The 22,739-nt window shown below is 49.1% G+C and overlaps 1 protein-coding gene across 7 annotated transcripts in view; it reads right to left on the reverse strand.

Moving 5' to 3' along the window:
- The window catches only part of DNMT3B (DNA methyltransferase 3 beta), a 49,280-nt gene that overhangs the window by 23,825 nt on the left and 2,716 nt on the right, over positions 1 to 22,739 (reverse strand). For 4 of the 7 annotated variants that reach the window (XM_030533425.1, XM_030533422.1, XM_030533427.1 and 1 more), the window contains exons 1-6: positions 16,677 to 16,738; positions 15,375 to 15,522; positions 10,256 to 10,362; positions 7,148 to 7,300; positions 6,603 to 6,794; positions 973 to 1,131 (exon numbers count right to left, since the gene is read on the reverse strand). In XM_030533425.1, the coding sequence (XP_030389285.1) occupies positions 973 to 1,131; positions 6,603 to 6,794; positions 7,148 to 7,300; positions 10,256 to 10,362; positions 15,375 to 15,522; positions 16,677 to 16,727 (810 nt within the window). In that variant the 5' untranslated portion in view covers positions 16,728 to 16,738. Of the gene's footprint in view, positions 1 to 972; positions 1,132 to 6,602; positions 6,795 to 7,147; positions 7,301 to 10,255; positions 10,363 to 15,374; positions 15,523 to 16,676; positions 16,739 to 18,322; positions 18,634 to 22,739 lie in introns of those variants that run through there. The other 3 variants (XM_030533424.1, XM_030533423.1, XM_030533426.1) reach the window with 3 other exon arrangements.

Consider the following 22,739-nt stretch of genomic DNA (forward strand, 5'->3'; position numbering starts at 1 on the left):
TGAATAGCCAGGCACAGAGTCAGCTTGTCATTTACTCTCAAAACATCCGGTCACACAAGGTGCCTACGTGACACGGTTTGTTTCCCCCAAGAAAGCTCTGCTCAGATCCAGCATCTAGCTCCCAGTGATTTCACCCACCATGCACTGTCCCTGGGGAGTGGGAGGCAGGGCTCACATTGCTCTCCAGTGACACCAACATGCACAGAATTGTTAATGGGCATCTGGAGGGAGACACTCTGCTGGAAGGAGGGTCCATGCCATGGGGAGAGTGGGTGAGTGTAAGGGAGAGTGTAAAGAACATAGGAATAAATGGCTGACACCTGAGGCTCCAAGGTGCTCTCAGAGGATCTCGCCAGGCTAACAGGACCCTGAAGCCCACGTTTTCAACTAGCCTCCACAGCATCACCCACAACATTCACTGGGGCATCCATTCTGCCCGTGCAGAATGGGCGACTTCCCATGCGAATGGCCATCTGCACATTCTCTGCTCATTCTGCATGGGTCGGAGGCGAGAAAGCTGCACCTGTGCGGCTAAGGACCAGCCCCTGTGGCAGGGTGTTTTTCATAGAACCATTTCTTATCTGAACAACCTGAGACGTCCGACACTAAAATCTAGTCCCTCGTTCACAAGCTGTCCCTCCCGTTGTTGTAGGCTTGCTCCGGTCTCTACTGGCACTTCTGCTGCAGATGGGATTATTTCCTCTTTTTGTTCATTATCAGAATCTTTGTTTTTGAGAATGAAACCGTGCTAAGAAATCCAATCCAGGCTTTGCAAATAGGGGCAAGGCATCAAGATCCTGGAGGGATGACAACGAGACTTGGGCACCCTCTACTGGCAATCTGGCTGCCTCTGCAGCGGCACAGGACACAGCAACCCAAGTTGCAAAGCAATCGGCAAGACAAGAGTCCCCAGCCTGACCTGACTGCTAGAGGGGGCAGTGAGCATCCGCAGCCCTTGTGCTTTCAACGTACCTCAGAGAACTTCCCGTCCCCAAACCATTGCACCCAGCGCATTCCAGAGATTGCCTGACGTTTGGACGTGACTCTGTAAGAGACGATGATTGCAGGCCACCAGGAGAAGCCCTTGATCTTCCCCCACACGAGCTCCCCAATTCCAAAATCTTTCCCATCCTGAAAAAGACCAGGGCAATGCAAATCAGCAGCAGCAAACACCAGCCACACATAGCACGAGGAGCCCACAGAAAAGCCAACAAGTGCCCTCAAGTGATTGTGAAATTGCTTCCTGTACACATTGCAGCTGGGCATTGTTTGCATCTCTCTCACCTTTACACAATTCACATGAGTCCAGCTACTCATGTGCGTGAGCATTTACAGGATTGGGCCCTGAAAGCTAGCTCCTGCTCCCTCCCAGATGAACGCCAAAGCTGCCCTTGACATCAGTGAGACCAGGTTCAGGCCCTAAGTCACTAGGGAACAGGGAATTTTGGTTCCAAGCAACTGTCTGTAGGAAGTATTGTAAGATTTTCAGAAGAATGAGGGAAAGCTTTTTCTGTTGGCAACTTCACACCCAACTAGGCCTCCTGGGCACTAACATACAGTGCATGCCTCCTCCTGCACTCGCCCAACCATCATGCCCCCTCCTGCTTGTGTCCTGGCTTGCACTATGCAAAAAAAACTCAGAGCAGCCTTTTCTCTGCATTCGTACAAGGCAGTCTCAGAAGTGCCTGGTTTCACTGATGCAAAGACATACGGGTTTACCACCTTCACTTTGTTGGCCACATCCTCAGCTGGTGGAAACTGGTGAGGTGAGTGAGCTCCACCCATTTCACCAGCAGAGGCCTTTTCCCTCCCACAGATTCCCTCAGAGGTATGAATTATGCTGTATTATTGGGCATGCAGCAATTCTCCCAAAAGGGCTATATTTCTGGAGTTCAAAGTACCTAACCTAGTCATCCACATTATATAGAAATTGAAAACTTATTTTATGTACGTTTAGATGAGATATAATATGGAGCACTCGAGTGGTGCCATAAGCTTGCAGGCAAGGGAAACACTGGTACCCAAAATGAGGCAGTGACGTTTTTTGCATAGTTCCAGGAACACTGCAACATGACGATGACAGCTTTTACTGTTTATGTTAATTTCAGCACCTTAGTGTGGTATTTCAGGGCCAAAGCTACCAAACAACAATATAGTAAAAGATTTTTATTGGTTTTGCATGTGCAAGTTTTTTCTTCCCCTCAGAAATGATGCTGATTAGCATGTGGAAAAAATGGCAAATAACATTTTGCAATATACCTCACGTGAACTGTCTTCATATTACGTACTCTTAGTTTGCCAAAGTATTTCACAAGTAATTAGAATAGGCTTTTTATATTTTCAAATGAAATTTGCTGACCAGATCAGTCTCACGCTGCAGGTTGTGCGCCAGTAGCAATAGATTGCATCCCCACAGTTTGTACTGCACAGTGGGTAGATACAGATGTATGTGAATTCCTGATGTAATGCTTCTCCATGTGTACATACATCACACCTAGTCTGCCTGGTAGAAGCTTTTAATGTGCAATTGCCTGTGCATGCTGTACTGGCCTTTGAAATTTCTAGAAACTAGCTTTTTAATTCAGTGGCACTTACGCCCAGGTCAGTGGAGAGATGAGAAGCTAGTTTTATACTGGGCTTCAAAGTGTTCACTAAACAAAAATAGCAATTTGGATACTAACATACAGATCCAATTTAGTACAAGTCAGTGTACTTGTACAAAATGAAAAACGGTGGGAATGGTGGTGGGAATGCTCACACTACACACTGGGAATTTTACCTTTGTGGGGAGTTGCAGTATATGAAGATATGGAGGATACAAGCCCCTTTACGCTTACATCAGAGAGAAAAAAACTCCCCGCAAACTTTGAAAAATGTTTTATCTGTCAAGAAAATCAAAAGAAAGCAAAAAACTGTCCAAAGTCACCAGTGCTGGGTAGAATGTGGTGATGGTGGCAGCAGAAGGCAGGAGTGGGGAGTTGTATCAGCGGCTCCTGGGGGAGTTTTCTAGTTTAGGTGATGTGCCACCAATGCTCAATCACAAGTGTTGCTTTCAGAAGTACCCAAGCATGTCAAATAAGGCGCATGTCAGAGTTGTGTCGAACCCAGGGAAGAAAACAGACTCTGAATCTGATCACCTGCTTCTATAGCCATCAGAGAAAGCACGTCCTCCAGCAACCGGTCCTGCTGCCGTGCTTGCATGAGAAAAAAACACACAGGACACGCCATAAAACAGAAACATATGAGGGAGCAACTAATCTAAGGGAGGCAGCAGTCCAAGTGGAGATGACGACATGTTGCGCAGAGTATCTGTAAAAAGCTGAACTGCTAAGGATGCTGTTTATCACTTGCCCTGCCCAAAGCCATCTAGTAACACTCCAGTCACCTCACAACATTGCATTGTATCACCTAGCTGGAGACAAAACAACATCTCCTGTCCAAGCTGCTACAAAGATAGAAAGCCCTGCTTCCTCGGATGTAGAAACAGCAAGCTATTCCAGTAGCAACTTACAGGCAAGATTAGAAAAAACACTGGGGTTCTGTAATTTCACTCCGTGCACAGCATGGACAAGGCAAGTCTACCATTGTTCTATGCAGCGCAATAACATTAGCGGATGCTGTCCAAGCTGCCAGTCATCTGAAGCAAGATCTTAAGTTCTTCCAGTGAGTGAGCCTGATGAACTGCTTTCAAATGATCAAGTGGTTCCTTATAATACCACTTCAACCCTTCAGTCTGAAAGAGCCAGAATGAAAGCCTCAGAATATTATCCAGGTGATAGTAGAGGCCAGGTACTTTTGTGCCCCAACTGGTGCATGAGTTTGGTCTTTCTTTCATAGATAAGCAGGCACAGAACTCAGCCAGCAATGAGCACCATCCTTCTGAAGACACACAGAGAAAGTGCCTTAAATATTGTGCATTCTGCAATCCACTGCACATAAGCCTTGCTGCACAGCTACACCGTGAGTTTGGGTCTCATAGACTTGCACCTTCAGAGACTCTGCATCAGTTATGACAAGCTGAGATGGTGCATCGCTAGTGCTGCAAAAACAGAAGTAGAAAGACTCCCGGGAGGTATATTAATTCCAAATGGAATTGCACCACTTCATGCTGGTGGAAAACTCATCCGTGAAGGAGATGATAATATAGACATCACACAGAGAGTGTTGATGGTGTGACAGAGTGCTGGGAACCAATGGCTGGGCCAGCACTCTGATCACTTAAACCCCACATTAACTGGGGAGACAGGCAAGCAGGCTAGTGAAAGCAGAACCAAGAAGGTTCTCTGGATGGAGAGATCTCTTGGCTCTGGTTTCTTTCCAGTTGCTATTGGTTGTTACACATGTTCTTTGCATGCCAGTGGTTCAGGCCCCACTGGACTGTCACAATTTGTGGTGTCACTTCTGTGCAGCTGGAGTCTGGAATCCGTGAACCCAATTCACACTTGTCGGACAGCATGACTTTGGGGTACACGTGCCTCTGAGAGCCTGATCCTGCAAGGTGCATACTTAGCCCTTACAGGTGCACAGGGCACTCAAAGCTCTTTGTAGGGGGCACTGCATCCTACATGCATGGACTGCGTCTGAGAAAAGACCCAGCGAGCAGGCCCCATCCCTCCCTCTCAGCTCTGTGTCAGGAAAGGCCCATAATTACTGACCAGTTATTAGGCAGTATAGTTCACAATCCACTGCATTGCTCACCTTGGCCAGGACACAGGGCATGCCCTGGGGGACCCCACACAGCAGAGTCTCTTAGTCAGTCAGGGGGCTAGAGGGAACCACCAGATCTGCCCCTGTCCAGCAGCACACGAAAGAATCCCTTTCCTACCCTTTACAGCAAAGCCTGTCTTCTCTAACACAGGAGGCACTACAAGGAGAGAGAGTGATTCCTGGCCAACAGGCCCTCCCACCCCATTCCTGACCAGGGGCAAGAGAAAGGAAAAGGTCTGAGGGGAAAAAAGGAGAAGAAACTAAGGGGATGTGCAACCAAGAATAACCCTGAGGGGGACCCCAAATCCTGGTCCTGCACGGAACACAAAGCAAACAAGCCAAATCCAAACTAAGGCCTTTCTTTCAATAATCTAATCGGTAGGGTGGGGGAGGCACCATCATCCCACATGCAAATCCTCAGGCTAAGCTTTGGTGCGCATTAGGTGCCTAATTATGTAGCAAAATGCAATTGCACACTTCCAGCAAGCCTCTGACTGTGCCCTGGCACTGGGACGTGGTCACAGAGTCACCGGGTGATGCTTTGGAACTACTCCATATGAAGCCAGTCAGGACTCTGGGGCAGCCTCCTCTCTCTGAGCAGACTGTTGCCAGGGCAGGAAGCTTGAACATCTTCGACCTCCCTGGGTCTGACCCCGGAGCATTCGGCACCCCCTTCCACACCGTGCGCTTCCCACAGCAAGTCCGCCCGGGCAGGGCTACTGGGGCAGCCAAAGGGCCCTGCACCCCAACTCCGCAGTCAGACGTGATCTCAGCCAGCCAGTAAAAAGGTTTATTATTTGACAGGAACACAGCATAGGACATAACTTGTTAGCACAGAAATCAGTGACTTTCAGCCAAGTCCATCCTGGGGAGTCCTGGGCCAGAAGCCCTGGACTCCCACTCTTCCAGTCCTCACAAGCAGACTGCCAGCTTCTAGCGACGCTATCTCTTTGTCTCCCTTCCCAGGCAAAAAGTCACCTGGTCGTCACCTGGTTGCATCCCCCTCCTGGGTCTCACGTTATGAAGAGCACTGGCCATAGCCTACCTGCAGGCAGCTGGAGCAGCCTCACCTGCCCCAGAGGTCTCAGCCAAAGTCACACACCCCTAGCCTCACCACTGAGGTATTGGTGCAGCACACAGGGAAACTGAGGCACACACAGTAGTCATGCAAAACAGTAAGACTCACATAGGCTCACATACAACATAACGGAAAATCCCCACTTGGTTACAGATGCACTCACCCAAGGGAACAACCAATTTGTCCTCTTTGGCACCTCCTGCTGGAAACATCAGTGTGTGCAACAGCAGGCTCTGCCAGGGGCACAGCTCTCAGCCTGGGCCATGGCACACCGGGGACTTTAATCCTCCGCACCACCCCCTGCCTTCAGGGCTTCTGCTGGGGGAAAGCAGCTGTACTGCGCAGCACAGGCTCCACAGAACGGTTAACCAGAGCATCCCCTGGGCATCCTGGCTTGGTTCCCTCCCTGGCCAGCACCGCACAGAGGGCAGCAGACCCCATGGTGGGGCAGGGCTTGAATGTCACCTTGTGCTGACTCATCCCACCTGCTGCCACCAAGCACCTAAACAGAGCCCTGTGTCTCCTGCCCACCTGGCTGGAAGAGGAACCTTGAGCAGTGACATGTGCAAGGGCAGAGGAGTCAAAGGCAAACAGCAGGCAGGAAGAGAGGTTGCCATGAAACTCCAAATCATGTGCCAGGTGGGTGTGAGACTGCAAAAACCCATGAGACACCTGCCTCATCTGGGGAGTCTGTCCTAGCTCTGGGTACTGTCTTGCTGTCCCAAGATCTCAGTGAGGACGCGATACTGTTCCTGGGTGCAGAGACAATGATTTGCCTGGAACAGCCACAACCCCCGGGGTCACTGGGCTCCCCTACCTGGTATTCCACCACTTCCCCTGCAACTCTGTTCTCCTGCTTCCCAGCGAAAAGCTGGGGGGATCCATTCTGGTCCTCCAGGCTGCTGCTGGCAGACATGGTGCTGCTGCTCTGGGAGGACTCCTTGGAATCCTCCTCAGTGAGGTCGATCAAGGGCGCCTGGACAGACATGGCCGTCCTCCTCTTGGAGCACTGGGGAGAAGGAATAGGGCATGAGTAGCCAGCAGAGGGAGGCAGGAAGGGAAACAGAGGGGCAAGGAGGAGAGAGAGAACAAAAGCCTGAAGGGCCAGGAAGGCAGCACAGATCCATCTTGCATCATATCATCCCTGCAAACTGCATCCCCCAAACACGCTAAAAGACCATGTCTCCAGGCTGAGAATCAGAGAGCCAGACTCACACCAGCCTCCTCCTCTACAGCCCTGGACAGGCGCAAGCAGAAAGCTCTGCTCTTGAAGCCACGCCGCACACCACGTGGGCTTCAGTTCTGCCCTCACCAATTCACACTCTCCCAGTGTGTGGTCCCCGGTCCCAAGCACAGCCCTACCCGAATGGGAGCCAGGGACTCCCTGTCACGCTCCAAGTCATTCCCTTCTTTAAGTTTTGTCTCCTGGGGATTCACTCCTGCCTGGAATATCCTGCGAGCTGGAGGCTTCTGCCTCAGGCTGCTCTCCCAGCCGGCAGCACCGCGCAGTCGCACCTGGAACCCAGAGAGAACAGGCCTTGGTTACACCCTTCATGCCCTTTTCCCAGCATAGAGTCAACACAGAAAATACATTTAATTTGTACGGATGCTTTCCCACAATGCACAGCAAGGGCCATGCTGTGATCACAGGCCAGTTTCATTCTCCTTGCAGGGCCAACAGCAATTGGAAATTGAATTGTGAGGGACAGTAGCATGGGCTATGAAAGGTGTATGGTCCAGTGGGCAGGGCATTAGCTTGCAGGCAGGAGACCTAGGTTCTCGTCCTAGCTCTAGCACAAACCTGCTGGGTGACGTGGGGTGAATCCCTGCATCTCTCTGGACTTGTTTTACCTCAACAAGAGCTCTGCAGGCCAGACACTACCTCTCACTGTGCGACTGTATAGTGTAAAATGCGGCCTTGATCTTGACTAGAGCCAACAGGTGCTACAATAACAATGTGTATTGTCATGTGGTATCTCAGCAGCTCATTGCATGGGCCTGGTGCCTTTAAACTACTTGATATCCCACCCACGAGAAACCCAATATTCTCTCCTTGGAGCAGTTACCTTGCCCCAAGAGAGCCCAGCCCAGATCCTAGAAGGGATCGGTATTTAGAGGGACAACTTTTGTTTTCAGTCATTGTGTTTCACTGACACTGTCTCCTCTTAAAACCACCACTTCTTGGCAGAGAGGTAACTAACAAACATGTTTAAAAGGCAATAAAAAGGACCTGAGATTTGGCGGCTCTTTGGAATGCTATGGATTCTGGAGCACAGCATCTGCAGCTGGGCTGTACGTGGGGGAGAAGGTTCTGTCTCTGCAGTCCCTTCCTAGGGCCCAGCCCTCATGTACATGTGTGTACACAAACACACACACACACACACACACACACACACACACACACACACACTGCAGAGGCTCCCTCCCATGGCAGCTTTTCCCCTGTGGTTTGTAGATCTCATGTTCAATGAAACATGCTAAAGCAGGCGGGTTTCCTGCATCTGGGGTAACAGAAGTTTAAAATAAAACAAGTCTTCAAACCAGCCTAGGGGTGAACAGGCCCTTCAAGCAAACAGAACTTTAACGCCTGGGTGTATTTCAGGGTTTCTGCCGTTGGAAGGTCTGTACTCACAGGCAGATCTCTAGCTTTGGGGTTTCCAAGTCAACACAATAAAGTTACATTGGAGCCAGAAAGACCTCTGAATTCATGATCATTTTACACATGGAAGTGAAAGGCAAAAGTAACGAGCCCCAGTTGCAGCAAAGTCCCAGCTCGTGTCTGGGGGAGGCAAAGGTTTGCGAGCTGGTTCCAGTTCCACTCTCAGCAAGGCTTTGACCTTCTCTATAGCACCTTCCACACAAGGGTCTCAAAGCACGTGAGAAGCATCAGTGAAAGAGCTCTCCCAGCTCCCGTGCAAGCAGGTACTTCCCCCACATTTTAAAGACAGGGAATCTAAGGCGGAGAGCGGGGAAGGGACTTGCTCAAGGTCTCACCATCCATGGCGGAGCTGGGATTAGAGCTCCGATCTCACGCTTGGATCATGAGACCATGTACCCTTGTAAAGGAATATAAGGCTTGCCCCCTCCTCTACCGCACTCCAATCCCCCCAGGCGCTCTGCAGGGTGAGGGGAGGGAATTAGTGACTGTCTGTCTCTTGTTGACATGCTCTTCGTTCTGTAAACAGGAGATAACCCAGCTATAACTGAATGCTGTTTGGCTTTTTGGTTTTCTTTTTGATTAAACAGCTCCTTGGAATTTCTCTGGTTCGAGAAAGAGGCTAGAGCAGTTTGGCTCCTGATCTGCCAACAGAGAGGGTAACAAGGGCCAGATTGGATCAAATGCACAGTCCAGATTGACTAGAAGCTGCTAGTCTTGTCACAGGGCCAATCAGCAGCGGCTCTAGGCACCAGCACTCCAAGCACGTGACTGGAGCGGCAAGCCGCGGGGGGCACCCTGCCGGGCCTTGCAAAGGCGGCAGTCAGGCAGCCTTTGCCTTCGGCGGCGTGCCTGTGGGAGGTCCACCACTCCCATGGATTCGGCGGCAATTCGGCAGCGGGTATGTCAAAGCCGCAGGACCGGCAGATCTCCCGCAGGCACTCCGCCGAATCCACGGGACTGGGGACCTCCCACAGGCGTGCCACCGAATCCGCAGGACTGGGGACCTCCCGCAGGCGTGCCACCGAAGGCCACGGGAGTTGCTTGGGGTGGCAAAAAAGCTAGAGCCACCACTGGGGTCAATTCCCGCAGCACTTCCTCAGGCCACTGGAGTAAAGAACAAATGAGGAGCACAGAATTTGGCCCAGACAGTTATTAGCAGCACTTCACAAACGAGCTGTGAGCCTGTTTAACCGAATGGGCTATTAAACCACCATGCAGACATGTGAAGTGTTTCTCAAACGTTGCCACCAACAATTTTTTTGCGGCAAAAAAGCCTCCAAAGTGTGGGCAGAGATTGGAGGGGGGGGGCAAAGCAGCACACGGCTGTTGCTCCTGAATAGCTATTACTAAGGGCAGCAAGGTGCACTGCCTTGGTGCTTGCCCTGGGGCCACCACAGGGATCGGTGCCCTGCACTGCACAGCCTCCTCGGGGGCTCCAGGCAGTGCCTCTGAAGACGTGGGGATGGTGTACAGGGCGCCAGAGACACTTGTCAATGGAGGTGGCCGCAGGGTTCAGTTGCCAGGGTACTCCCCGTGCAGCTCTCCCACTCCCGCACAGGGAGCCAGGGACTTCATAAGCAGCCGGTGAGTTCCCAAACCACTTTCCCTGGGGCATCTCTTGCTGCCAGGCCACAGGAGGCAGGGGACCGACAGATAGGTTTGTCAGAGCGGCCCCAAGCAAGAGTTGGTGGCCGCACTCTGAGGCCACCAAAAAATTTGTTGTGACAATTCACAGGATACCATACAATACAGACCAGAAAAACTAGAACTGCAGACCAGAGCACGATGTTCTGTGGGAGGAAAAAACTGACCTCTGGAGCCTCCCTGAGCTTCACGGACCAACGTAGGTCTTGCTTGGAGAGATCTTCCTTGCCAATCTTCTTGCTCCTAGTGGACACTAATCGTAGGTCCACAGCATCTACAGGAAACAGCCCAAAACAATACTGCCGTCAGCCAGTTGTTCTGGAATGGGACCCACTTACCTCAGCATGGAATTTGGTATAAATCAGCAAGTCCTATTTGGAGAAAGAGAGATCTCACCCATATCCCACCCTAGGGAAGAAATCTCACCCAACTCTGAAGATTTTTACACTCTCAGACCTCACTTCTGCAGGATTGCGAACCCCAAGCATTCACACAAGTCAGCTGGAATCGTGAGATTGGCTTAAAAATTGTAAAGGGTTTTTATCTTTTAAATGATAAATGTTAGGCCTTTAGGGTGCAATAATGGTAACAGCCAGCTCAGATAGAGCTTCTCAGCAGCAGATCTCAAAGCGCTTTACAAAAGACATCTGTATCATTATCCCCATTTTACACATGAGGAAATTAAGGCACAGAAGGCGATTCCCCCCAGGTGATCGGCAAAGCCAGGAATGAAACCCTGGTCTTTTGAGTCCCAATTCAGTGCTCAACCCCCTAAGCCGCTCTGCCGCCTCCTCTTTGTATTTTCAAGCCTTTCTCCACAGCCACACAGGCTAGAAGTTTCCTCCTTCCTCTTTTTAATTAAAGCTGGCAGTCTGACCTAATCACATGACTCCAAGAGCTGGGGCACTATTACGAGACTCTTGACAGAATCGCAAGAGTTGGCAACACTCCTTTTGTGCATATTTATTTGTCCTCTGTGTTGCTTGTCTGGCTCAAGGTGGTGCAGTCAACTGACTCAGGGAGGCAGAGCAGAACTTGTCACATGATTCAGGATGGCACAGTCTGTCACTTAGCTCCAGGGAATTTTTCAATAGGAGCATGTGTTCCCATTATTAGTTATGATGTCTCTGCAATGTACTCTACGGCTCAGAAGATGCCAGTGGTTTATTATTAACTTGTGTGGCATCAGTGAAATACATCAAGCACACCCAACACTAGTGTGCAAATCTGCGCTATTGCTCATTGCCCACCTTGGACCCAGTCCTGCTCCCTCTCAAGCCAATGGCAAAACTCCCTTTGTCTTCAAGGAGAGCAGGATCCAGCCTTCCATAGATGAGAACTTTCAGAGTCGCAGACGTGTTAATCTGTGGGTACGTCTACACTACGGGATTATTCCGATTTTACATAAACCGGTTTTGTAAAACAGATTGTATAAAGTCGAGTGCACGCGGCCACACTAAGCACATTAATTCGGTGGTGTGCGTACATGGTCCGAGGCTAGCGTCGATTTCCAGAGCACTGCACTGTGGGTAGCTATTCCGTAGCTAACCCATAGTTCCCGCAGTCTCCCCCGCCCCTTAGAATTCTGGGTTGAGAGCCCAGTGGCTGATGGGGCAAAAATCATTGTCGTGGGTGGTTCTGGATAAATTCCGTCACTCATTCCTTCCTCTGGGAAAGCAACGGCAGACAATCATTTCGCGCCCTTTTTCCCTGGATTGCCCTGGCAGACGCCATAGCACGGCAACCATGGAGCCCGTTCAGCTTTTTTTTTTATTGTCACCGTATGTGTACTGGATGCCACTGACAGAGGCAGTACTGCAGCACTACACAGCAGCATTTATTTGCCTTTGCATGACAGCAGAGACGGTTATCAGTCGTTCTGTACCGTCTGCTGCGCCGTTTGAGATGACGGTTATCTGTCGTTCTGTACTGTCTGTTGCTGTCATGGGTGCCCTGGCTAAGGTCGGCCAGGAGCGCAAAGACAAAAATGGGAATGACTCCCAGAGTCAATCCCTCCTTTATGGTATTTAAAACTACAGTTAGTCCTGCCTAGAATATGGGGCAAGTGTACTAGAGAACCAGAGAGCACAGCCGCTCCATGTCAGATCCCGCAGAAATGATGAGCTGCATGCCATTCTAGGGGGTGCCCCTGCAACAACCCCACCCGTTGCTTCCCTCCTCCCCAACCCTCCTGGGCTACCATGGCAGTGTCCCCCCATTTGTGTGATGAAGTAATAAAGAATGCCGGAATAACAAACAGTGACTTTTTAGTGAGATAAAATGAGGGGGAGGCAGCCTCCAGCTGCTATGATAGTCCAGGCAGGACATTAAGCGGTGTGGGGGAGAGGAGCCCAGCATCCCGCTGCTATGATAGTCCAGGCAGTACAGAATCTTTTCTTTACACAGGAAAGGGAGGGGGCTGATGGAGCTCAGCCCCCAGTTGCTATGATGAGCACGGTTACCAGCCGTTTTGTACCATCTACTGGGAATGATCGGGAATCATTCCTATTTTTACTCAGGCGCCCCCAGCCGACCTCACCTGAGGCCAGCCAGGAGCACTCACGGGCTCATGACCAGGACGGCTATCAGTCCTACTGCACTGTACCATCTGCCACCGGGGAGGGGAGGAGAGGGGAGAGGATGCTACTGTTTACTGCTGCAGCACTGCGTCTACCAGCAGCATGCAGTAGACATAGGGTGACATATAAAAAAGTCAAGAAACTATTTTTCCCACTTTTCTATCACAGAGGGGTAGGGGTGGTAAATTGACGAGATAGACCCTGAACCACCCTGGACAATGTGTTTGACCCTACAGGCACTGGGAGCTCAGCCAAGAATGCAAATGATTTTCGGAGACTGCGGCGACTGTGGGATAGCTGGAGTCCTCGGTAACCCCTCCCTCCCTTCATGAGCGTCTGTTTGATTCTTTGGCTTTTTGTCTTCTGTAACGGAGATCTGATAGAACAGATTTGTCTCCCCATACAGCGATCAGATCCAGTATCTCCCATACGGTCCATGCTGGGGCTTTTTTTGGATTTGGGACTGCATCGCCACCCGTGCTGATCACAGCTCCACGCTGGGCAAACAGGAAATGAAATTCAAAAGTTTGCGGGGCTTTTCCTGTCTACCTGGCCACTGCATCCGAGTTCAGATTGCTGTCCAGAGCAATCACAGTGGTGCACTGTGGGATACCGCCCGCCCGGAGGCCAATACTGTCGATTTGCGGCCACACTAACCTTAATCCGATATGGTAATACCGATTTTAGTGCTACTCCTCTCGTCGGGGAGGAGTACAGAAACCGATTTAAAGAGCCCTTTATATCGATATAAAGGGCCTCGTTGTGTGGACGGGTACAGCATTAAATCGGTTTAACGCTGCTAAAATCAGTTTAAACGCGTAGTGTAGACCAGGCCTGTATCTGCCAAAAGAACGATGAGTACTTGTGGCACCTTAGAGCAGGGTCGGCAACCTTTCAGAAGTGCTGTGCTGAGTCTTCATTTATTCACTCTAATTTAAGGTTTCACGTACTGGTCATACATTTTAACATGTTTAGAAGGTCTCTTTCTATAAGTCTATAATATATAACTAAACTATTGTTGTACGTAAAGTAAATAAGGTTCTAAAAATGTTTGAGAAGCTTCATTTAAAATTAAAGAAAATGCAGAGCCCCCCAGACCGGTGGCCAGGACCCGGGCAGTGTGAGTGCCACTGAAAATCAGCTCACGTGCCGCCTTCAGCACACGAGCCATAGGTTGCCTAGCCCTGCCTTAGAGACTAACAAATTTATTTGGGCATAAGCTTTTGTGGGCTAAAACTCACCTCATCGGATGCATGCAGTAGAAAATACAGTAGGAAGATAGATAGATAGATAGATAGATAGATAGATAGATAGATAGACACACACACACAAAGAGGATGTGAAACAATGGGTGTTACTATACTGTATCAGTTAAGGTGAGCTGTTACCAGCAGGAGAGGAAAAAAAAATTTGTAGTGGTAATGAAAACGGCCCATTTCCAGCAGTTAACAAGAAGATGTGAGGAAGAGCCGGGGGAGGGGAGGGGAAATAAACACTGTATCTTTATTTGACAAATCATTGAACAAAATCTCCAAACTGCTGAGAAACACTTCTTTTATATATTCCCCATCTGTAAACAGCTTTCCGTTTTTTGCAATGCACTGTGCAATCTTGTAATTTCCTTCTGCAGTTTGATTTTTACTTACACTTAAGCTTTTAAAAACACTGCTTTGCTTCTCATAGGCTGCTACTGGCTTTTTGATCAATTCAGTCTTGTCTCTTTCGTCAAGAAGATTTTCTCATGCTTTGTTTCAAAATGTCTAACTCTTGACGTGCGACAAACACCACTTTCATAACAGAAAGCCCAAATAGCACAGTCCGTCTTTTCAATAAATGTGCGTCCAAAAAGGCTGAAATGATCAGACATCCAGCTTTGCTTTCTTAGGAGCTGCCATTCTGTCAAATGTTCCCTTCAACTCTCAGTGGGAAAAAAAATGGTGAAAGAAGGCAGGCACAAGGTCAAATGCAGCGTGGTCTGATATAAGCAATTTTAAGATGGGGACGCTGAGCTGCACCCCCTCTTGCATCATGTGCAACCCTCACTGTCCCAGGCTGGGGACAGTGGGCCACAGCGGGGAGGCTGCAGAGCACTGATGCAAGGCCAGGAGCAGAGCCCAAAGGTGGCACACAGGCCGATTTTTGAATGCCCGCAGTGTTGGGCTGAACAGCTCAGCCTGCCCCTGCTCTGGGATTTCAGCTGCTGGCTCCTGCTAGCCAGGGTTTCAGCCCACTGCCAACCTGGGGTTCCTTCACCCAGGCCGGCAGTGGGCGCTGAGTGGGACCAGTGGTGGGACCCCAGCTGGCAGGAGCCTGCGGCCAAAACCCAGAGCAGCAGTGTGCCGAGCCATTCAGCCCGCCGCTGTGAGCCATCAAAAATCGGCTCGGATGCCACATTTGGCATGTGTGCCGTTGGTTGCCAGCCCCCGGTGTATGGTAACACCCATTGTTTCTTGTTCTGTGTGTGTATATATATATCTTCCTACTGTATTTTCCACTGCATGCATCCGATGAATGCCCACGAAAGCTTATGCTCAAATGAATTTGTTAGTCTCTAAGGAGCCACAAGAACTCCTGTTCTTTTTATAGACGAGAGCCACATTAGAGAAGTCCAATCTATACAAGCACCCAATGCAGTGATCTTCACTGCACCCCGCACCGCCCCCAGGAAGTCAGCTGTGGAAAGCGAGTGCAGTAAGAGGAGACTGACCTTGTTTGTTGGGCCTTCCATTTGCTTCCAGAGCTGGGGGAGAAGCTTCATCTTCAGCAGGGTCACTGCAGGCTCCATTGACAAAGACTAGCTCTGCCCGGCAGTCTGTCTCCCCATCGCTATGGCACTTGTCTCTTTTCATGTTGGCCTGCGGAAATGATTTGAGGTACAACAGAAGAGAAATTTAGCCACCCACTACATACAGCCAAGTAAAGTCTGAGAAAGACAAACTGGGCTGCGTAACCTACTAAATGCAGCCACAACTGAACATCCGCTTAGCGGCTTTCTTAAGGCCTGGTCCAATGCCCATGGACATTAATGGAAAGATTCCACCAACTGGAATGAATGTTACATCAGTCCCTTTCTGTCGCCCGCCCTGCTGAGATTCACACACAGCTCTGATTCTCCTCAGTGTTGTCGTTCTTTACACCATTCTGGACAGGGCCTGGAAATGGTCTGATCAGCACTTTGCAGCATTAGTCCTGAAGTCAGGCCAGCTTCACGCAGGTGCAACACCAGTGACTTCAATGGAGCTGCTCCCAATTTATACTGGTGTACATGAGAGGAGAATTACCAAATCTAACAGATTAGACATCCTTAATCTAGAGCTTGTTCTGGATTTCAAGCTGCTGTCCCCAATCACATTGGAGGAATGAGATGTTTCCAAAAAGCCTAAACTACCAGGGAAAACCAAGTCCTCATATTGCCACTGACATTGCCTCAGGCCTTTGCCTCTTCCAATCCAGTCACACCATCTTCCAACTCTATCCCCTACTGTTTGGCCTCACCGAGGCTAGTGCCATTCTCCTGCATTGTTTTTACAGTTGTCCACACGTGACAGAGAAAGATGTGACCAGAGAAGCTAGGCAGGGAGGCAGTGGAAGTGTGGTCTCTCTCCGTGCTGACATTCAAGGACCCCCTTACACTCCCTTCTCTTTCAGCACACTGGCTTGTGAGTTCCACTTTCCAGAGGAGATTCAGGAGCCAGGGACAAAGTCTGCTCCTTGTGACACTGGTGTTAGCACAATGAAGTTGCAGAGAGCACAAAGGGGGAGGAACTGAGAGCATGCGTCCCTCTTGGGAGCAGGGACTCAGCAGCCATGCTTGTTTAATTATGCAGAATGGCTTCAAGTGAAGTAGGGGCATAATCTTGATAGAATCAGAGAAATTATTAATTAAAAACGTTTTCTCTTCAGCCAAACCACATAAACCATTTAACCAAGTCCAGAGCCATTGGCCCATCTAATGAATTGTTTATAGGAGGATAAAACCATTTCAGAACTGGCAGTAAGATGGATTCACCTCTGCAATGCTACTGCTCAGTTGTGAAGACCGGCCGAGGGAGGGCCCCATTCCTGCTTCAATTGAAGTCAATGGCAACTGCCATTCACTGCAGCGGAAGTAGGATCTGACCCATTCTGGATGAACACAGCACATCAGATCTAGTGGTGAGAAATGTGTCTTATTAGAATTTCCTCCTCCTTGGTCTAACTTCCCCTCATCCAGCTAGATTCAGCACCAGCTTCCCCTTTTCCTAATCAGCAAAGATTCACTGAGAATGACACAGCTACTGTGGATCTAAAGGACACGAGGCTGCAGCTTTGGGCCTGATCCTGCTCCCATACGTGAAATAACTATTAGGTTACTGGACCCAGCGCTACAATATTCATATGTATCAAGAGCCCCCAGCCCTTCTCCCATTGAATCCAATTCGAGCAGTGCCCTTCCAAAGCGTTTTGCAGATTTCACTAACTAATAACAACAACAAATGGATAAAATAGAAAAAGGACTGAAAACATCTTCATTACAGACATAGCCAGTGAATTCACTGCGATTGCAGCAGCATCACTGACGGCCCAATTGGACCTGTCACCTATTTAGAGATCATCAAACATTTATAACTTTAGATAAGTTGGTGGTTTAAGTACGGGAGAGTCTGTCACCCACAAAATTAAATTCTCCACACCCCACCAGAAATGTCATGATGAACAGGGTCTCAAAGCCCTGTACAGGGTGCAGGCAACAGTGTTATCACTAAAGTGATTTTTTAAATCACAACTGGTTCTAAAAGTCTTCATTTTTGCCTAAAAATGGAATCCTCCATTTCCCTACAGCTCCCCACTAGGGGTCATGCTCTTTCCCTGGGGCACACACATGTCTGGGAACAAAGAGGGGCCAACAACGAGTTCTGCGGTGGGCCCCAAATCTCTGCTTGGGGTTTGATCCCATTCCACTGATGCAGAAGCAGGAGAACGGTTCCTTAGAGCGTTTTCCTGCCAGCACAGCCAGAGTCACAGCAACACATCAGGGCACAAAATGGGGTCTGCTCTGCTTAATCCTCAGCATATCACGCCTTGTGTCAGCCAGAATTTCATCATTGTCACAAACATACATCCTTAATGTCACCCTAGGGCCTCCTTAGCTGTGGGTTGTCAGCTGGGACGCACAGCCTTGAGCCAAAGAACAAAGACAGAGAGGGCTGGGTTTTTTCCCTTCCCCTCTCTCTCTCTCTCTCTCTCTCTCTCTCTCTCTCTCTCTCTCGTTCAGACAAGGGTTTTTTCTCCCTCTCCCATTTCTCCTAAACCTGTCCAGCAGTTCCCATGCAACGAGGGGCACCTCAGCTGAGCCCATGTGTCTCTTGCCCTCCCAGATGTGTCCTTCCTTGGTCCCATTTCAGGAAATGGAAGCTCCCAGATGATGTCAGAAGCACTCTGGACCATAGGGCTGCAGTCCGGAAGCTGCCCCTGGACCAAGAAAGGAAACCGTCTCGCTGATGTGTAGCGAGAGTCACGACATGGCATGAATGTCGTCCACAACTTTTCCAAGTGTAAACCCATGTTTTTCCTGGGACATTTATAACTCAGCACGAAGTACCTGCTGTTCCCACTGGCTCAGAAAACTGAGGCCCATATTCACCCAAATTCCCATTGATGTCACTGGTATCTTACCTGACTCAGGACCCAGTGAAACCTTCCCTGGGAGCAGAGAGGTGCTGGTACCCATGGTCCAGGTCACTGATGTCCTTTCCAGGCAGTTCAGCATCCAGTATAAGAGCCTGGGTGAGAGAATTCTATCTTTTCTTTCTCTCTCTCAATTTGGACATGGATGCCTCTGTGATCTGTGCATTATAGGCAGTACAGAAACAACTGAAGTTTCTGTTTTCAGCTCTTCTTTCACCTCATCTGACAAGAAAAAGGAGCCGTCTGGACTGAACTTTTAGAGAAGACGTTTTGGCCTTAAGTCCATTATGCTCTGGACACAAATCGTCAGTCAGGCATCCATCCCACACCTTCCGAAAGCAAAGTCCCCACAAAGTGCACATTCAGATCCTTTCCCCAGAGCACAACAGTCTCCAGGTACAGGGACAGAAGAAAGAGAGAGTCTCAAGCTAAGTAAACCCCTACAGCTGTTTGTAGAAATCCCACTGATCCAGCACATCTGCTCTCAGACCCAAATGAATAATTACTGGGAGCTGCCCAGACTCGCTGGACTCCCCTCAGCTACTCAGAGACCTGAAAGGCTTGCTGAGTACTGCAGCTAGCAGCTCAGAGGGAGCAGCATTTCCTCCCCAGAGATGCCTCCCACGGAAGCTGGGATTAACAGACGCACACACCTCACAACAAAGGCAGCAAAGGTCACAGTTTCTCTCTCTAGGGACTCCACTGTCCCTCAACAGATTTCAGGTTACTACTGAATATTAGGAGTTTATTACCAGAGACAGGACAGACCCTGAACCCTGGATCCAAACATCCTGAAACCCATCCCAACGTCCACATCCAAATTTTGCAAATTACCTCGATCTTTGTAATAGAGCTGCACCACAATCCTGGTTTTGAACAGCCCTGAACTCAGGGATGTCCAAAATCTGCCTCTGGGTTCTGCTGCCTGATCACGGCTGGTTAGTACACAAGCGTTCGAAGTCTGTAATGGGCAATAAGGGCTCACTCCTGCCTCCACTTCAGCCCCCACTGCTATTGAGGGCTCCTCCAGCAAAGCTACGTTTTTACCTTCCTAGCATGCATGAGCTATCCCGAGGGAGAACACAGTGAAGACCAGGCACTTACTTGAGTTTAACCAAAACACTGAAGCTCAACCCCAGGCGGGTACAAGGGGCTGGCCTCGGTGCGCAGTAAAACGAAAAAAAGCGCCTCGTCTCCACTGTGTTTTCACCTCCGGCTAGCTCATGTGCGATAGCCACCCCAAGGTAAAAAACACAAGCTTTTTCAGCCATGAAGGCAGGCCCTGAGCATTACAATGCAGCAATCTACAGCAACAGCCCAAATCACTGAAGAGCTGAATCCTGTAATCCTTAGTCAGACACGGGTATGTTCTGGGCTGAGGCTGTACAATGCCTTACTATTTTTAAGAGGGCTGCAGTTTCTTGTGAGCATCTCAGCCAGGCTCCACCAGCAACACAGCTCTATACAGGGGGCTAATACACCAAGGCTACTTTGGCCCACGTGACTTTCAGAAAGGCCTCTCCTTCGTGTTGAACCCCAAAGCTAAGGAGTTCTGATGTTTCACTGGGGTCTTTCAGAATTGCATTGAAAAGAATTGTGTGTTGTTTGAAAGTGAACATTCTCCTACAGAGCTGGTATCCCATCCACCACAACTGCACCAGAAAGTGAAACAGGCCAGAATGCACCACATGGGCTTCTGAGCTGAATTTTCAAAACACAGCCCGTATGCCGGGCCTGCAAAATATATACAGGTATGGACCAGATGGCTATTTGCATGGGTCTGCAACAGCTCATCTCCTTATCATCACAGGTGTTGTACATTAACACACCACCCCAGTGCCCTGCTCCCTGCACTTAGCTCCCACTGAACACAAAGCTCCAGTGAATAGAGGAGACAGAGCTTTTTTCAGGGGCCAGCCCCAGACTACAAACTCCCCCAAGAGTGAAGAACCAACCCAAACCTCCCCATCTTCTGCTCCAAATGCAAGGCACATTTCTTCGACCTGCCTTCTCTAGTGTACATAGACAGCAATGTGTGTATATATTGATTATATATAAAAATAAAAACAAATTAAAACATCCAAAACTAAACATCCCACTGCACACACTTTTTCCCCTGGGGAGAGGAGGAAAGAACAAACATGTGATAGTTAGTCACCGTTGCTTAATGCATGACTGGGAAGACACTCATGTACTATGGTGATGAGCACAATGTAAGAACCCATATAGAGCAGAATAGAATGGTTCCAGGTCTTGGTCCCAATATTCAAACCCTCCATGAGACTGGGCCCAGCTGCTCCCAGGATGCTTCTGCATCTGGAACCACGATCTCTCCCTCAAAAGTTACATCCCATTGAGACAATGAAACTGTTGAGATCAGATCCAGATCCCAGCTTTGCAGCTCAGGCCATTTCAGGTTTGCCATGCTGGGTAAAGATCACACACTACTATCCATTGCTCACAGAGCAACACAGATGTACTCTGTCCTGAAGAGCTTCCCACCTACATCCAAGATAAGGAAAGCAGAGCCAGCCTTGCCTTCAAAACCCTGACAAGCTTCCCCCAGAAACCCTATTTCCAGGCCTTTCCGCCCTTTGGAACCGGCTTGTCCCTCTAGGCCCCATCAGTCACTGCTGACTACTGCAGTTTCAATGACCTGGCTCCCCCCCTCCCTGAAAATGCCTTTGGGCTAGTTTCAGTTTTAATTCCAGAGGAAACAGAGTTACCCTCATAGGTACGTTTCCTCTGTAGGTGCAGAGATTGCAATGGAAACAGTCTGGCTTTGCCTGTAGATACCTCTGTGTGCATGTCAAAAGGCCACAGGGAAGCATTTTACATGATGGTTGGGATGTCAGCCATGACCCAAATTCCATTTGAATCACAAAAAAAAAAGGAATAGCTGAAACCAATGGCTGATCCACAACTCTGGGCCATCATCTCCCAAATGGCCTTTCATTCTCCCTAAAACAGAGCATTTCCCTCTAATCCTGAAAAGTAAAGAGGTACTTGGGATGTGCAGTTTAATAAGAAAAGGAACTTCTTGACTTGCAGATGTGCTCCTTAAAAAGGCCAGTCCTTCCCTGCCCCACCCACCTCCTGTTTCTACACTCTGCCCTTGCTGCCAGTTTCCCCCTCCCTCCCTCCAGTCACAAGCTTGGAGAGTTCCCCAATTTTACCACTATCTTTGGTGTGGGTTTTTTTGTTATTTCATCCTCTCCCACCCCTACCACAGTGTTCACCTCAACCTGCTATCACATTTTAAAACTACAGCTGCCTTGTCCACACTAGGATTTCACTAATGCATTAGTAACCATGTGTTAGCTAAAAAGTAGTGATACAATACCTCATTGCCTAGGGAAAACAAGGCCTAGGCGTTTGCTCTGAAGCAGCTACATACATGGCTGGTCACTCTTCTACTTTATTCTATTCTATATAGGTTCTTATCCCATGCTCAGTACCCCAGTATCTGAGCATCTTCCAGTAATGCATTAAGCAACTGTGACTAAATCTATCACGTTATTTATTCTCTCTGACTTCTCTAACCAGGGAAAATCCCCAATGCAGAGAAGAGATTAATTACTCCCAGGTCTGGGCTGAAGCACAAAGTGGCAGGGAGTTGCACCAGCTATGTAGAAAAAGTTTGTCAGTTTCCACAGCTGTCAGCTGGGCACCTTTCACCAGCCCTAAACACATACAAGCAACAGCACAAAGAGAAATAAAGCAACGAAGACTCACTCTTTCCATCCTTCCCTTCCACACCTGTCCCCCACTCTGTTCAGACTTCAATGCTAGACCAATAACCACAGCAATAAACAAGCCAGTCATTTAGGAAGAAATGGAGTAACTGGGTGTACCTGCAGAGAAGCAAGTAAGTGCATCCCCTACAGCTGGGCCCAGGGGATCCTTTGCTTCTTTTCTGCTTCCATGGATCATTTTCTCTAATACACATTTACCAACTACAGAGATCCTAACTTTCAGTTTTTCCCCATGGCTATCCATCCAGCTGCCTTTCCCATCCACCTGGGACTGATACAAGCGCCAGAGCTGCTTCAGAATTTATTTGCTTCTCAGACACCACCCAACACCAAAGGAGTTTCTTCTCATTGGCCTTTGGGAGTATGAGGCAGAATAAACTGCAATTCCTTTAACTGTGTCACTACCTGAAGGCTCTGTGTCTGGAACCTGCAGTGCAATGTCTCAACACTGAAGAATTCCCTCTCCCCTTCCTTCCCCAGGCCAGGGGTAACCTGATGCCCTAGTAACCAGAGGAGATCTGCTTTAAAAAAAAATGTTATTTCCAGACAACCTGTCAAAAAACTAGGAATGTATCCAAAGGTACTTGAGCATGCAAACGTCATAACTCAGGTCCCAGTGGGGAACCACTGCAGCTGTCATTATTTATGCA

Source organism: Gopherus evgoodei, chromosome 14 (genome assembly GCF_007399415.2).
Source record: "Gopherus evgoodei ecotype Sinaloan lineage chromosome 14, rGopEvg1_v1.p, whole genome shotgun sequence".
Taxonomy (NCBI): domain Eukaryota; kingdom Metazoa; phylum Chordata; order Testudines; family Testudinidae; genus Gopherus; species Gopherus evgoodei.